We start from the raw sequence: 15,567 nt of genomic DNA on the forward strand, positions 1-15,567 counted from the left end.
TGACATTATTACCATCATGTTCATGCACGTCGTAATCATATTTTAAAACTATTTTAACATAGAAATACTTCATTACTGCAAAATACGTGACGAAAGCTTTCAAACCAACACGTATTTGCTTTGAGCGCAATTCCAAAATCGCACCCCCACTGGAGACTTTGAGAACGATTGGTAATCATTAGAAAAGGTAATTATTATGAAAACGAGTGTCCGGCTCCATTCACCAGGTGACCAACCCTTAAATGTCGCTTCTCTACAAGTATATGAAAATCAATTCATGGTACTGTCCTTTTCTAATCACGACCAATCGTTCTCAAAGTGCCTAGTGGGGGCGCGATTTCGGAATCGCGCTCAAAGCGAATACGTGTTGGTTTGAAAGCTTTCGTCACGTATTTTGCAGTAATGAAGTATTTCTATGTTAAAATAGTTTTAAAATATGATTTCGACGTGCATGAACATGATCGTAATAATGTCATCATCCGTATAGTAAAACCAAATCAGGGAGGTTTAAGTATTTTTTCTTGAATTTGAGTAGTATTGAGAAAACTTAAAAAAATAAAAGATTACACTTTTTTCAAATTCAAGAAAAAATACTTAAACCCCCTGTTTTGATATTACTACAGGGATGATGACACTATTACAATCATGTTAATGCACGTCGAAACCATATTTTAAAACTATTTTAGCATAGAAATACTTCATGACTGCAAAATACGTGATAAAATTAGGTGACGGAAGGTTCCAAATCAACACGTATTTCCACTACGTATTAATATGACGTATTTTTGAAACGTAGTCAAATACGTAACGAAACTAGGTAATTATTTTCAATTGGGCTAATTGTTACATATTAGATTGGCTAGGAATTTTTAGACTTGAGATAAGAATGTTGAAATTTCTACAGATTGTAACGAGCAATCATTAATATTTCATTCGGGACTTTATTTAAGAAAGCATATTACAAATAGTTGGAGTATTCCAAGCACAAAATTTAGATAACGCCATTGGTACTTTTGATATAAGAAAATTAATGTTTCGCTTTTTACAGTTAATCCACCAAAAAACGGATTTCCAAAGATAAAAAGTCGTGATGTTGATGGAGACATGCAACTTTATCTGTTAAAAGTCAATTATTACTGAGCAAGCTATAGACACTGTGGGAAAATTAATATGTACAAGTTTACTTAAGATGTAATTACAGAAATACAGATCTAAAAATCTTTCTACAAGTCATCCAACACCACTAAATTATTTAAAATCTATAAAGTATGTGCATCGATTCACTTTCAAAAAAAAAATTACTTTTAGAAATATCTCCAACTGTTTTACAAGTACTTTCTCCGCAAATGGTTCCATAATTGCACAAATTCGCACGTAACAAACAGCCGAGAGCGCGACAAAATGCAACACCTAAATTATGTCTGCACAAAACAATCGAGATTAAAAAGTCACTTGTGTACATGCCTACGGTGATTGGAAAAGGAATAGATTTGCCTGATCGATTTCCAGGCGACAACGCACAGAGCCATTTTTACATTGAATATATATGCATGATTTGTGTGTACGTGGGGGGGATGAATGTTGTTATGTGAATAAAATGCATGCGCGGACAGTCATTAACAATTTTCACTTATAAATTACACTGTTGCTACCTATTTAATTCATCTACAGCCTTACAGTTGTCATATAATATAACATTGGTTGTTTATCAGAATACACGTGGCCAATAAGAACGTTTTTTGTACTTGCATTAGACATTATTTTCTTAAGTCCAATTCCAGTTATACAACACAGCCCAGTGTAGCACGTTAATGTATTCTTGAAAAAGAGAAAAACAAAAAAACAACAGAAAAACTGAACACCAATAAATACATTTTGTTCTCCTTTTTATCGCTCATTGTATTTTTCCAGTTTTTTTTTTTTTTTTTTTTTTTTTTTGTGGTTCTGCATTATAATTATTCTTAACTGGATGGCAACGCGTTTCATGTAAAAACAAAAAATATCGCTCGGAATAATCGTACTTTATCACAGGGCTAAAACTGTTTCTCTTGGTCAGACTCTTGTGACATACAAGAGTATAAATTACTTCTCATAACATGTATGTCCTGTTAACACGACGGAAAAAAGCACACGCACACATCATCTCTCCCTCTTATGGAATAAAAGCGCATCCGAATCTTTCTGATAATACATATCACAGAGGTTTGATCGGAATATTATTAGCTTCTCTTATCAGTCGTCGTCTCCAGTTCATGTGTACGACTTTCATCGTCGGGCTCTCGTAGGAAAATAGACGTTCATCTACAGCTACGCAGTGTAATCCCACAGTTATATGTGAATTCAGGTATATGTAGTCAAGGAGTACAGGACACGTAGGAGGAGAGGAGGAGCTTTAAGGGCCTACTGAAGTACATACATATCTAGGAATTTTTTTTACTCCTATGATCGCATCCTGAGCTTTACACCATTCAGCGTTGAGTATAAAAAATAAGACAAACAAAAAGAATAAAATAAATAAAATCCGCTGTACATGGGCTAAACATGGAGTTATATAACATGTAATCTAATCTCTCTCGCATTTTTTTCTACTTCTCTTTCCCTATCACCACTAGTTCATGATTTATTATTATTATTATTCTTTTTTTTTTCTTTAATTTTATTTCAAATTTCTTAATTAACGTACGAAATGGCCCGCTTCACCGATTCGATGACAGTACTAAAATCGAACTGAAAGCGAGCATCCCTTACCGCATTATTTTACTTTGTTTTCTAATTGTCGTCGATGTCTCAGTACACTAGAATTCACCTGCTGCTTACGCTGCTGATCTCTATCGGCACTGTACACTCGCAGGAGTCGCCAGCTCCATGGTGTTTCAAATAATTGTACGGATGCATCGCTCGACCGCAATCATCCCGACAGACACAATTTTTCGCTTCTCGATTAAATTACTTATTCTACGAAAGCCTCTGGTGATGAGTGTACATGTGTTTGTTACGTTTATCGGAGTGGAGACACTGCTCGTCAAACAATACATAGAGAAAAAAATCTTTTCAGTCTCCACCCTACGAGGCAATCGTCCTACGGAGCCCCTTTTATATTATCGGCTTTAACAGTCACTTGAAATTTCACCAAACTAGGCTTTGAAAAGACTTCTCGCTGAAAAACTCGTCCTCTTGTTAATTTCTTACTTATAATCATTATCTAGCGGAAACCGCTCAGGCATTACGATTTTATTATAATTATAAGTCGCACGCATTTTTTGCGACCGAAGTCACTCCTTACGGCCTTCCTTTAATCTCGTCAATCCTTTTAACCTATTCTCGCGATTGGTGATGTTGCTAAAAATTTTTTTTACGATTCTTGATGTTGCTCACTCTTCTTCTTTCTTGTTCGTCATTTCGCGTTACTTGGCTCTATGGCGTAGTATCTGCTACCTTCGGGAGATCATACCGTTGCTCGTACCAACTGTCGGCTGCATCTCTAGTTCAACCAGTAGTGGAAAGTGATCTAAATAAAAAGATTTCAAATTTATTTGAATCATTTAAAATTGATGAATTGAGAATTGATACTCTTATATGGAACTTTACTCTCGACTTCATTACTTATTGCTGTCGTATGACGATATGGAAGATCATTACGTATTAAATATTATTTCAAATTACGGTAGTGAAGTTACTACGTCTCATGTAAATGCCAAAAAACGTTCAACTAAACGTAGTAAATTGATTACATTTTGTAGCTAGTGAATTAAAATTAAGTATTTTCGAACTTTATTGAATGAATCTATAACGCCCATTAAGTCAACTGTTTTTGATAAGAATCAGTCAAAAATAAATTAACATCTTTCTTTTTTATCGTATTTATGAAACGAACATAAGGACGGCAAGATCAAAAGTTTACAGTATAACCATTTTTATTTATCTTAGGCCCCTGTGATAGAATACTAATAAATTTAAAATGATTACACAGGCCAACCAAAAAAAAAGTTTCTGGATTGCGCATGTGAGACATGTTTTCTTGGTACATACACGTATTTTTTAGTGTTGAATTCGAATCCGAAGTCAGAATGGGGGGGTCTCGCGGAAAAATTTTGATTAAACCGCTGTTTAAAGTTAGAAAATTCAGAAAATCAGTCTAAAACATTTCATCCATCATGTTCAAACGCTTAATGTGTAAGGATCATTAATATCTTATTTTTCAACTAGCAGCCCCACGTCTCAGCTTCGCCCGAGACTTACTAAATAAAACACCGTAGTGTGTTGACATGTAATGTGAAATGTTTTCAGTTAGAAATTTTACACATATTCCTGACACATCTCAGAACAAAAATCTTCTTATTAAAAACAAATTTTTTCGGAATCCATATGGTTTATTTGGTCAAATAATAAGGTGTAAAAATTCAAAAAAATAATTATGCTGAAAAGTACCGTGCGATCTTTATGCCACAAAATAATCGGTGGCCATAAGAAGCCGTTGATTTACAGTTTCTCCCGTGTAATTCACGAAAAGGGCTATTCTTTAAAGCTGTTAAGATTTTAAACTCCCAAAAAATTTTTATTAAAAAGAAATTTTTTTCTCATATCTCACAACTTTATTACTAGAGCAACAAAGTCCCAGACCTTAAACCCTACATTTTTATTGCCACAAAAACACAAATACATTTTCTACTTATTTAAAAATCTGAAGTAGGATCTTTAAAGATTTCAGAGATTGCTGTGAGGGTACAATGAAAAGCTGATCTCTCACGTAATCGATTCTTTATTTGTCAATTTTAACGCTACTGTTCCAATCTCAATAAATTTTCTGCGTCAGTTTCTTGACGCCTAAGTAAAATTGTATTTATTAGATACATTTAAAGTTTTTCTTCCAATTCACCCTCTTGCGACTTTTGGCATGCTTAAAATTTTTTTGACCCCTAAAAGCTGTTTTCTGTCAACTTTGTTAAGTTCTAATATATTTGTTCGCAAGGTAGTTCGACGTCCGATGGCCCTAAAAAAGACCGGTGAGCTTTTTAAGTTAACTCTTTCTTGACTGCAGTCAACAGCAATTGTGAGTGCCTGGATACCTTCTGTTGAAAACCCAGACTGATCGGGAGAAAAATTACAAAGTCCGAAGCTTTAGGGCTAGTTGTAGTGCTTTTTCCCAATGTCTCCCGGTATAACGTCGAAGACGTTGGTGTCTAAAGCACCTTTTTTATTTACAGATTCAGTTCTTTTGGTGATCTTAGATAGGGAGATTGGTTAGTGATACTTGTCCAGTGGAGGCTGTCCCGTTGGCTCAAGTTTTTTTTCCTTCATAGCTGTTATAGGTTGGCCCAGCGCAGACCTTGGAGAGGATCAGCGATTCCTGGTTGAATGCTTAGAGTCGAGAGGGTAATATAGGGTCGTTGGTCACCGGGTTTTCCAGCCTTGCGAAGAACAACTCCGCAGGTGACGTCTGCTAGTGAATGGCTGACTTGGTTTAATAGTGCCCGTCTTTAGTTAATATAGTCTTTTAGTCAACGAATCGCTTCCGGAAATGATAGTAAAAATGTATTTGTTGGCAAGGTAGTTTACACTTAGGTGGCCCCTAAAAAGAACCGATGAAATTGATGGTTAAGTAGGGAACGTAAATACTTATAATGGCCCTAAAAAGCGCCAGTGGTGAAACTTCCAGGCTATTCTTTATTATTATTCCTGATGATGAAGAGCTGGCTACGGGTAGCTTGATTCTTACCCTGGGAGTCTCGATGTACAGAGACTGTGATGGAGGGAGATACGCCGCTGACCAAAGAATATCTCGTCTTCGGGTCGTTCTCCGGATAACCAACCGCTCATCGTTAGACGGGAACGTGTGGGTAAGCACGTTGGGGACGCGACAACTAAGAAGGTAGCCGTTGTGGCTACCCGTGCCCCTCAGAGCTGTTTTCCCTGGCTTACATTTGTAGCCAAAAATTATCTGACTGCACCAGCTGGGATGGTGGGACTGCCACACAACTCTGAAGAGTTGGTGCAGAATGTGCTCTGGCTAGATATGTCTCCTGGTATTATGCCAGAGACGTCATCGGTTGAAATGAATTTTTTTTGGATCGCACTCGTCGAGATTTAGGGTGAATGGAAACCTAGGTCCCTTTCCCCTTACAGAAGAGTGTCGTCCGTAAACGGGATATCCAGCTGCAAGACTATCATCAACATTCTCTATGCAGCTCGTTGACCTGCCGAAGCACGTCGCATCACTATCGAGACGCTTCGGCGTATTATAACCACACTTATTTAATTCTGTTGCAGGTAGTCTTGATTTTATGTCGACGCCACCTAGCGGATTTTACTGAACTAAAGTGAAAAGCTGGCGTATTTTTGCAAAACTTTGAGCTCATTTATTGCTATTGTTATTAAATTTTTTAAGATAAAAACTATACTAAAACCATCTAGGAAGTATCATGAATTAGTGTGCAAAATTTCAGCAAAATCGGTTCAGTAGTTTTCGCGGTTAGCGATTACAACGGTTTTAGCGACTTTGCTTCATATATTAGTAAGATGTACAAAAAGAACAGACTTCAAGTATTTCGACTAAACGATTTAAAAATAAATTAAGAATTTCGATGACCCTTATTCCTCAGTTAACTGGAAGCTTATGTCTCAATATATTTCATTTAATTTTTTAATCGTTTACGTATCTTTTTAGGGAAAGATCTGCGTAGGGGATTTCTCTTACATTTTTTACTTTTCTTCTTATTCATTTCCCTTTTTAATCTCCAGCAAAAGTCAGCCATCAAATTAACTATCACCATCCTTGATAACGTATCTCCATCTCTTTAATATCCTGATGAAATCGTTCACCTTGCTCTTCGCTAAAATCTCCAAGATTTTTTGGGAAAGAGTCCAGGTGAGAGTCAAGGAAATGTTGTTTGAGATTCATGAGACATCCTAATTCTCGGAAACTCTCTATCTGTTCTTCACAATTTTTTGATATTGTTCACTCTTGGTGTTTCCAATGGTTCTAGACAAGGAAGGGCAATGCTTCGGATATATCAAGCATGCCTTCCCTCAGTTGTCAGATGCTTAAGTCCAACAAGATATATTTTATGGACCACAGACCTATGCTTTATAGAGAGATGAAACTTTTGCGACTACTGTGACCGCTACTGAAAAAGCAGCATGGCTTGGTTTCAAAGGTGCCGTGAAAAATTTCTTTGAAAACACCAAGAGTGAACAATATCAAAAAATTGTGAAGAACATGATAAAGAGTTTCCAAGAATTAGGATGTCTCATGAATCTCAAACTACATTTTCTTGACTCTTTCCCAAAAAATCTTGGAGATTTTAGCGAAGAGCAAGGTGAACGATTCTATCAGAATATTAAAGAGATGGAGAGATGTTATCAACGACGGTGAGATATTAATATGATGGCTGATTTTTGCTGGAGATTAAAAAGGGAAACGAATGAGAATAAAAGTAAAAAGTGTAAGAGAAATCCCCTACGCAGATGCAGGTCTTTCGAGGATAAAAATATACGTTAACGGTCGAAAAATTGAATGAAGTAAATTGAGGCGTAAGCTTACAGCCAACTGAGGAATTGGGGTCATCGGAATTCTTAATTTTTTTTTAAATCGCTTGGTCGAAATACTTGAAGTCTGTTCCTTTCGTACATTGAAAAATAAGATATTAATGATCCTTGCTCATTAAGCGTTTGAACATGATGGATGAAATGTTTTAGACTGATTTTCTGAATTTTTTAACTTTAAACAGCGGTTTAATCAAAATTTTCCTGCGAGACCTCCCATTCTGACTTTGGATTCAGATTCAACACCAAAAAATACGTAAGAAAACATGTCTCACATGCCCAGTTCAGAAACTTTTTTTTTGTAGGCATGTGTTATTCAATAAAAAAAGTTTATGTATTTTTATCGAACTTACCAGAAGGTACGTGAGGATGCGGACACCCAACGACTTTATGATCTCTAAACCAATCGGAACTCAACGGCCCTAACAGACCTAAAGGTATCATAGTTTGCTTGGAATAAAAAATGTAGTCGATTATGCCTTTGAAGTCAAACCTGTGAAAATAAAAATCAATACACAACACACAGTTCGTCGGTGCCAACACTAAAAATTTCCTTTGAATTTCAGCAACTAATGTACTTACGTGTAATTAGTGTAGGGCATAATATCCTCACTGTAGGCCGAAGCAAGCTTGAACGGATGCAGAAACTCGTTGGACTTTTCACAGAACGCGATCTTCTGAAGGCATGACTTGTAAGCCAGGTCCTTGAAATCCCGATGACTGGCCGACACTTTGCCCGAGGTAAGAAATTCGATTACGCCTACAAGAATACGTAAGTTAAAAATTATTGACAGTCAATAATTTCATCAACAATAAAAAATCAGAGAGAAGGTCCAAAAGTACTAAGAAGCATTTGAATTTTGAACGATTACAAGAACATCATTAAATTAAATTTGTGTTTATAGAATATTTTATTTCAATTTTGTCAAAACATTGGTAGTTAAATTTTACTATTAAAAAAAATTTGTTCAAACAACACTACGAAAAGATACAACTAACATACATAATTTCACGAAACTAACAATAATATGAGTCAAAACGTATAGTAGAATAAGCTTAAAGTCAACAAAGACAGTGTACACATACTGCAGAGACGACATATTTTAAAAGAAAGAACACTAATGCACAGATAAGTATTCTTACGTACTGACGTTTGTCCATGTTAAAAGTTCACAGGTAAATGTGTGGCGTCTCAGCCACAGCGACCAGCTTCGTGCTCAAGACGAAAGCAGACCATCGTCCCAAGGAACATCTTTTCCTGCGCACGCGCGAGCCAACTCACGCACACACTGCCGGTGCGCTACAGCTGAGGGAGAAGAGTCGCGCGACGCTATACACTTATTCTTCTACTAATAGTTCTGGACGTGAGCAGAGCAAAAGTCCTACTGTACATAACGAATAAAAGCCATTTTGTATTCTTATAATAAAATCTGTCGCGTGTGCTTATTTTCCCTCGTGCTCCTTTTCTTGTGGAAGCACAGCTTTGGCTGTGCAGAACAATACTTCCCACAAATGTAATAAAACTGTTTAAAAATATGAAAAAATTGCACATCGCTTCTCAAGAGATGGCACTAATATGGCATATGGCAATCAAGTGATGTCCTGAGAGAGTGAAAAGATTGTTTTGATGTTTCATCCCGGGAGCACGCCAGGAGTCATCAGTAAAGCTGATTACGTGCTCCTTGCCTTAGATACCTATATCAGTGGGGATAATCAAGCTCATCTTAAACACCTTTATATACTAACCGACATAAAATCTGGACACTTGCGGAAAGTTAATTTAAACGGCCTTTCACCTAGCGGTTGGTTAGTAAAGAGCGGAGTAGTAGTTTACATGTGTGTATGAAAGGTCCCTACACACTCCCTCTCCAGTTACGATGTTGGATGAAGGAGTAACGACGATATGTAAAAAGTGCGCAGGATGTATAGTAGTGTGAGTAGAAGAAAAAGATGAGAGAGAGATAAGAAGCCGATGGCCGATACAGTAGAAGATCTCCGAAACTTCCACGCTCTTGTGAGAATCCTAGAGAGAGGCGAGCAGATGCTAGTGTGATGAAATAAGTTGCCAGTGTGCCGTGACCCAGAAGACGTCTGAGACCAATGGTAGTCGAAAATCAGATAATAAAGAGGGAAGCTGTACCCAAGGCGTAGAAAATACGGAGATGCTATGTAAAGATTTTAATATGTTTAAGTTTATGGGGTCACCAATATGGCAATCAAGTGATACCATGAATAGAGAGAAAAAATTATTTTGAAGTTTCGTCCTGGGAGCACGTCAGGACTCATTAGTAAGGCTGATGAGGTGCTCCCTGCCTTACACACCTATATCCGTGGGGATACTCGAACTCATCTTAAACGCCCTTATATACTAACCGACATGAAATCTGGACACTTGCGGAAAAGTTAATGTAAGTGGTCAGTCACCTAACGGTTGGTTAGTGAAGAACAGAACAGTAGTGTACATATGTGTATGAAAGGTCCCCACAAGCAAGTTGTGCATGTACATATAGTCGTCTGCTGCCGTGGTCACAAAAAAATGAAGTATGAAAAAAAATTGATTAATTTTTATTGGCAATTTTTGTGGGTACATCTTATGCCATAACACGAGTACATGTAGCCTTTTTATTTATATACAAGTACAAATTTTTTGTAGCTGAAGTAGTACATGGATTTATATAGCAGTGCAATTCGCAATTACATATTTCATAGGACATTTTTGTCATATAGAGTATATTATATTTTGTCATACAGATCATATATGTATTATCTTTTATTCTTAAAATCATTTTCTATTGCGCATCCACATTTTGGGAATCACAGATTCTTTTTCTGACGAGAACTTACAGAAAAAAATCAGAGTACCCTGACCCGCAATCGAACCTGCGACCCTTCGAACAGTGTTATTTCCGAAACTAGCACGCTAACCACTAAGCCAACGACCGCTCTCAAACGACATACGAACCCAACACTAACACTGCCTCCATCTGCTGAGTTGAAGATGAAACATTTTTTGTATATTTGTGCGTCTATTGTTTTTACTTTGCCTTAAAGGGTACTCGACATTTTGGTTGGAATTATAAAAATACATGATACTTAAGAGATTATTGTACCTTTAACCGTTTCAAAATGCAAGTATAAAAATATATTTCTATAAACTCCTTTCATTATATAAATATACTGTCTGCACTTTACACATTTTTTAAACTAGACCTTCTTTTTTTTAATAAATATTTAGATTATTAGAATTGATGCCATTCACAAAAAATTATTTCGTATAATCAATACTCTGTATTTGGCCCACGCTTAATACGATATTACTTTACATATCTAGGATCAGATATAACTTAAAAAACTATTTAAAAATCGTGTAGTCGCTCAAAATTCAAATGATATCTCAAGTTTTTGGACCCCCTCCCTCCCCCCAATCAGAGACCAAGGGTACTTACCCGAATCGGGTAATGAGTTGAAATCACCGCAGAGTAAGAGCTGGATCTGCGAAGCATCAGGCTTGTGGCCGGGCCTGAACGACTGGCTAGCCTGCTCAAGGATGTTTTTCAGCTCCTGGCTCAGCATCATTGTCTGGATGAGCTTGACATCGCAGAACTCCGGATCCCAGTGCAGATGGGCTGTGCATACTAGGATCGGCTGAGAAACTTGAGCTGGTTCTCCAGGCAAACCTGAATAATATGCAAGTAGAATAAGAATGTTTGCTTTTAGTTGGTATACATAACTTATCTGTAAAGGTCGCAAAATTTGGCGTTTCATATGGTAAAAAAATAAATTGTAACAATATCCTAATTCATAAAATGTGAAAATATCTTCTTATATTACATAGTTAAATATGTGGGGCATTTCATGAAACCCTTCCCCAAGCAGAAAACTTATCTAGGCGCATGTGAGATCCTAATGAGGTGCCCCACTAGCGTCGTTAGGGCCTATCGTGGCGTATGCATTGGTTAGATAGCGTGGATAGACGAGGTGTTCTTGTGATCCTAGCGAGGCATTCTCAGCTATGTTGACGTTTGCATGTCTAGGTTAAATAGGTGTATGATGTAATTGAAAATTGCAAAAGTAAAAAAACGAACAGCACATTTTCTTTATTTTTCTGATCTATTACATCAAGTTGTAAAAATGTAAGTTACTCATAAATTTTTTTTTTTTTTCAAATTACTTAAAATGTAGCACATAATAAACTCATCAGAAAAGAATTCTATAACTTTGAAACTAGAAAAAATACTGATTGTAACTAAATCTTAAAGAAAGTATTAGATTTATATGCTGTCGTTTGTACTTTCTGTGTTTCCTGTATTTGGCTTGAATCTAGCAGCCCGGCCCCCTTTTCAGTCCTTCGCATAAGAGAATACCAAGCAAATTGCTGCAGAGACATCGCTGTCTTTGATTTTTTCGTCATCTGGTAAATTACCGTTATAAATTTGACGAAGTGAATCTGAAAAAGTTTTAAATCATTCAAGAAATTACATTAGAAATACCTTAATGATTATCAAATTTTACCAGTCAGTAACTCAAAAAGTACGGTGTCTTTGGAAATGTGTCTCCCAGGCTTTTTTCTCTGTACAGTATAATTGCTTATCACATCCTTAGTCATTAACTTTTTTATTACATTCAACGAAAAATTAGTCAAGTCCTGTTGAAAATTAATGGTAGATAATAAATTTTTTTTTTTGAAATGTAATTCAGTAAATAATGTAATGTAAATAAAATTAACAATTAAATAAATGAATGGATTGAGACGTAAGTAAATATCCAAAAAAATTTTTGGCTTAAGTTGTTTTGACATCACGTACATTCATCTTTAAGTTATCAAGAAAAAGCTTGCATAATTCTTGATTTTTTAACGGTAATTGATACTGCGGGTAGGTTGTGAGCAAGTCATTGTAAGTTATGATATTCTGAATCTTCTACAGAGGCTTAATTCCGCTGAATAGATAAATTTTTTACTTCTTTGACTCGATCCCCAACTATTCGTATCTCTGAAATGACTTTCTTACAAATTTTGTGTGTCTCATTTGATTATTGATTTAAAGCTTCCAAGATAACTGTTTTGATTGCTTCTGAAATGGACATAAAAGTAAATTATATCATTGTTAAAGGAATTGTACAATTGTTAGCTAAAAACGTCAATTACTTTGCAATTCTTCTCTTCGTGCAAATTGAGCTTTCATCGTCATCAGTTTGTGTCAACACAGAAACTTTACTCACAGTCTCAGAACTTGGAGAAATTTTAAGCATCGGACTAGCCACATTTAGTGTTGAGACCAAGACCTTATTGCTCACATCATTAAAACTTGTGAGATTTTGATACATCTTTAGCATAAGAGTACTCAATTTGGGTACATTGAATAAATTATGTACATGTGATGACTCGGTCGACACCTTTTTTGATAACTGGCCTTGTACAATGTTATCTGCACTTCTCTTTGCAGAAAATGTAGGTATATTTTCCTGGTTAGCACTTTTACCAGTAAGGTACAAAGATAATTTTGTAGTAATTTCATCATACGTACCAAAAAAAATACTTACTTAAAGAGCAGCCTGTGTATTACAGAAAAAAAGAATCAAATTTAATTAAACTAACTTGCTCTTGCCAGAATGTTGCATTGATAGAAAGGCCAGCCCAGAGGCGGAATTGCACTACTTGAGACAATCGTTTGCAGAATTTCTAAAGCATCTTTATCAAATGGTGGGGCCATTATTTGCATAAACATCTCATTACTTTCTATTTTTTTTTTTAAATAAATGTTTTTAGGACCATTGAGGCTTTTTTAAAATGTTGATCTGAGTGTAATACTTTGATAGTATAAAATGGTAACGTCCGTCTGCAAAATAAATGCAACAATCCAGAGGTTAGGTTATGGTAAACAAATGTGTTGGTAAGAAGTATATGAAGAGCAAAACAATTTATTAATTAGAAAAAAAGTCTTATTACCTCTGCTCAATAATCACAATACGTGTGTCTTCTAACATCAATATCTACGCAAACAAAGATATGTAAAAGCAATGTAAATACATATATAGGTACTTATAACAGCAAAATTGTCAAACACTGCAGCAGACTGCAGACAGCACGAACAACATTGGATCTTTCTAAATTAAACATATGTACCTACAGTCTTACAATCAATGAGCTCAAACTTTGTATTACCTTACATGAGTATATGAATGTAAAAATTTTTATTTGCAAAATAACATGTTTTTTCTTAAACGTGTAATAAAAGAACTGCATATAGTTCCTTATTATCACTTGGTAACTTAACAATTTTCAACAGTAGCATTTTCTTCGTTATTTCACCTAAGTTAAATTGCACATTGATACTTGAACTGGAATAAATCTGTCATTAATTAAAACAATGTTGTTAGGCTCACTACTACTTGTATTAAAGGATTCATGCCGTACATTTTCTACGTAAACAAAATCAGTTTTTAACTTTTTTTTAATAGTTGAGAATCCATGTCTCTTTGTATTTGTGTCTGTTTGAATTGAAGAGTAGATTCATCAAGTCGATTACAAATTTGTGTTTAAGGTTTAAAACCACTTGTTCGTCAACTTTTTATAAGACCAAGATAACTTTCGAACTCAAACACCAATATGTCGGACAGCAAACAGTTCTTATTTCTAACGTCATCGGCTAAGTTTTCTAGTGCATGTACGTTCGACACCAAAAATTTTTTTCCATATAATTCTTCAGATAGTAAAATGAAGGATTTCAGGTAAGACTCCGCTTGAGTTGGCTACTTTTCATACAACTGTTTGAAAGACAAAATTCTACATACATGGAATAATAAAAAATGTTTGTATAATGGCTCTGGCAGTATATCTTTCATACTACTGGGCCAGCATATGAATTAAAAAACTTTAGCTCGAACGCTTTCGATTTATAAATTTCTCCCAGTGACCTAGTTGTTCGCTAAAAATCTGACGTTACTTGGTCTGATATATTAATTATACGTTAAGAGATACGTATAATATCATATCTACTGATTTTGCTTTTAGAACTCATCCAAATATCAATAATATATATTGTTATTCCTAAGTATCCAAGATGCATTGTATCCAAAACTAGCAGCCCCCCATCTCGGCTTCACCCGAGACTCACTAAATGATATACCGTAGTGTGTTGACATGAAATGTGAAACGTTTTCAGTTAGAACTATTCCTGACACTTCTCGGAAAAAAAATCTTCTTATGAAAAACATATTTGTTCGGAATCCATACAGTTTATTTGGTCAAATAATAAGCTGTAAAAATTAAAAAAAAATATAATCATGCTCAAATGTACCGTGAGTTCCTTATGCCATAAAATAATCGTTGGCCATAACAAGCCGTTAATTTGCAGTTTCTTCTGTCTGTTTCTTCAATCTGTCCATTGCTGTATTTTTTTACGTATTCTTTTTTTCTAAATCTCGGGATTATTGTTAGAAGTTTTCTGGAACACTCTCGTACTTAATGATTTTGCAAATTTGTCGATTTTATTTAATTCAAACCAAACAGTCAGAGATTCTGATATGTTTTCATTGTGTTTTCAATTTCATTTTTTTCAAATTTTAATTTTTGCTTATTTTTGAGCTAAATTCATAATTGTGTGACTTCTACCACAAATTAGAATTTCTTGCAATATCCATGTGGCTTCTATTAAAAATAAGGAAGTACGAATAATTTTGAAAAAGTTAAGAAAAAACTTTTTTTAATTAAAAATTATAGGCATTAAATAAATGGGATTTGAACCCCTTCATAACAGAAAAAAATTTTCTTCACCGATAAGCCTTAAACTTTATTTTCAAGGCAGCTAAAAGTGTTCAAAATTAGAAAAGTTCAACTCATTTCGTTGGCGTTTAGCAAAAATACAGTTTTACAACTGTGTCACAGAGTTTTAAAAAACCTTAATACTACTTACAAAATTTTAAATTGCATGCGGAGATTATCACAAGATTATAAACACATCACGGGTGTAATAAATTTCCTTGTCTTGGTATTATTTATAAAATATCAGATTAAAGTTTTGTGAT

General features: G+C 35.2%; 1 protein-coding gene across 1 annotated transcript in view; it reads right to left on the reverse strand.

The window, feature by feature from the left end:
- Positions 1 to 759: 759 nt before the first annotated feature.
- Positions 760 to 15,567, reverse strand: part of twin (CCR4-NOT transcription complex subunit 6-like twin) — a 202,027-nt gene continuing 187,219 nt past the window's right edge. Inside the window, exons 6-9 of the mRNA XM_023391529.2 lie at positions 10,989 to 11,219; positions 8,125 to 8,302; positions 7,896 to 8,035; positions 760 to 3,508 (exon numbers count right to left, since the gene is read on the reverse strand). Coding sequence (XP_023247297.2) covers positions 3,432 to 3,508; positions 7,896 to 8,035; positions 8,125 to 8,302; positions 10,989 to 11,219 — 626 coding nt within the window. The 3' untranslated portion in view covers positions 760 to 3,431. The remainder of the gene's footprint in view (positions 3,509 to 7,895; positions 8,036 to 8,124; positions 8,303 to 10,988; positions 11,220 to 15,567) is intronic.

The sequence above is a fragment of the Copidosoma floridanum genome, unplaced genomic scaffold (genome assembly GCF_036245765.1).
Source record: "Copidosoma floridanum isolate Cflo_tuat_1 unplaced genomic scaffold, Cflo_Japanese_pri ptg000004l, whole genome shotgun sequence".
In the NCBI taxonomy this organism is placed as follows: domain Eukaryota; kingdom Metazoa; phylum Arthropoda; class Insecta; order Hymenoptera; family Encyrtidae; genus Copidosoma; species Copidosoma floridanum.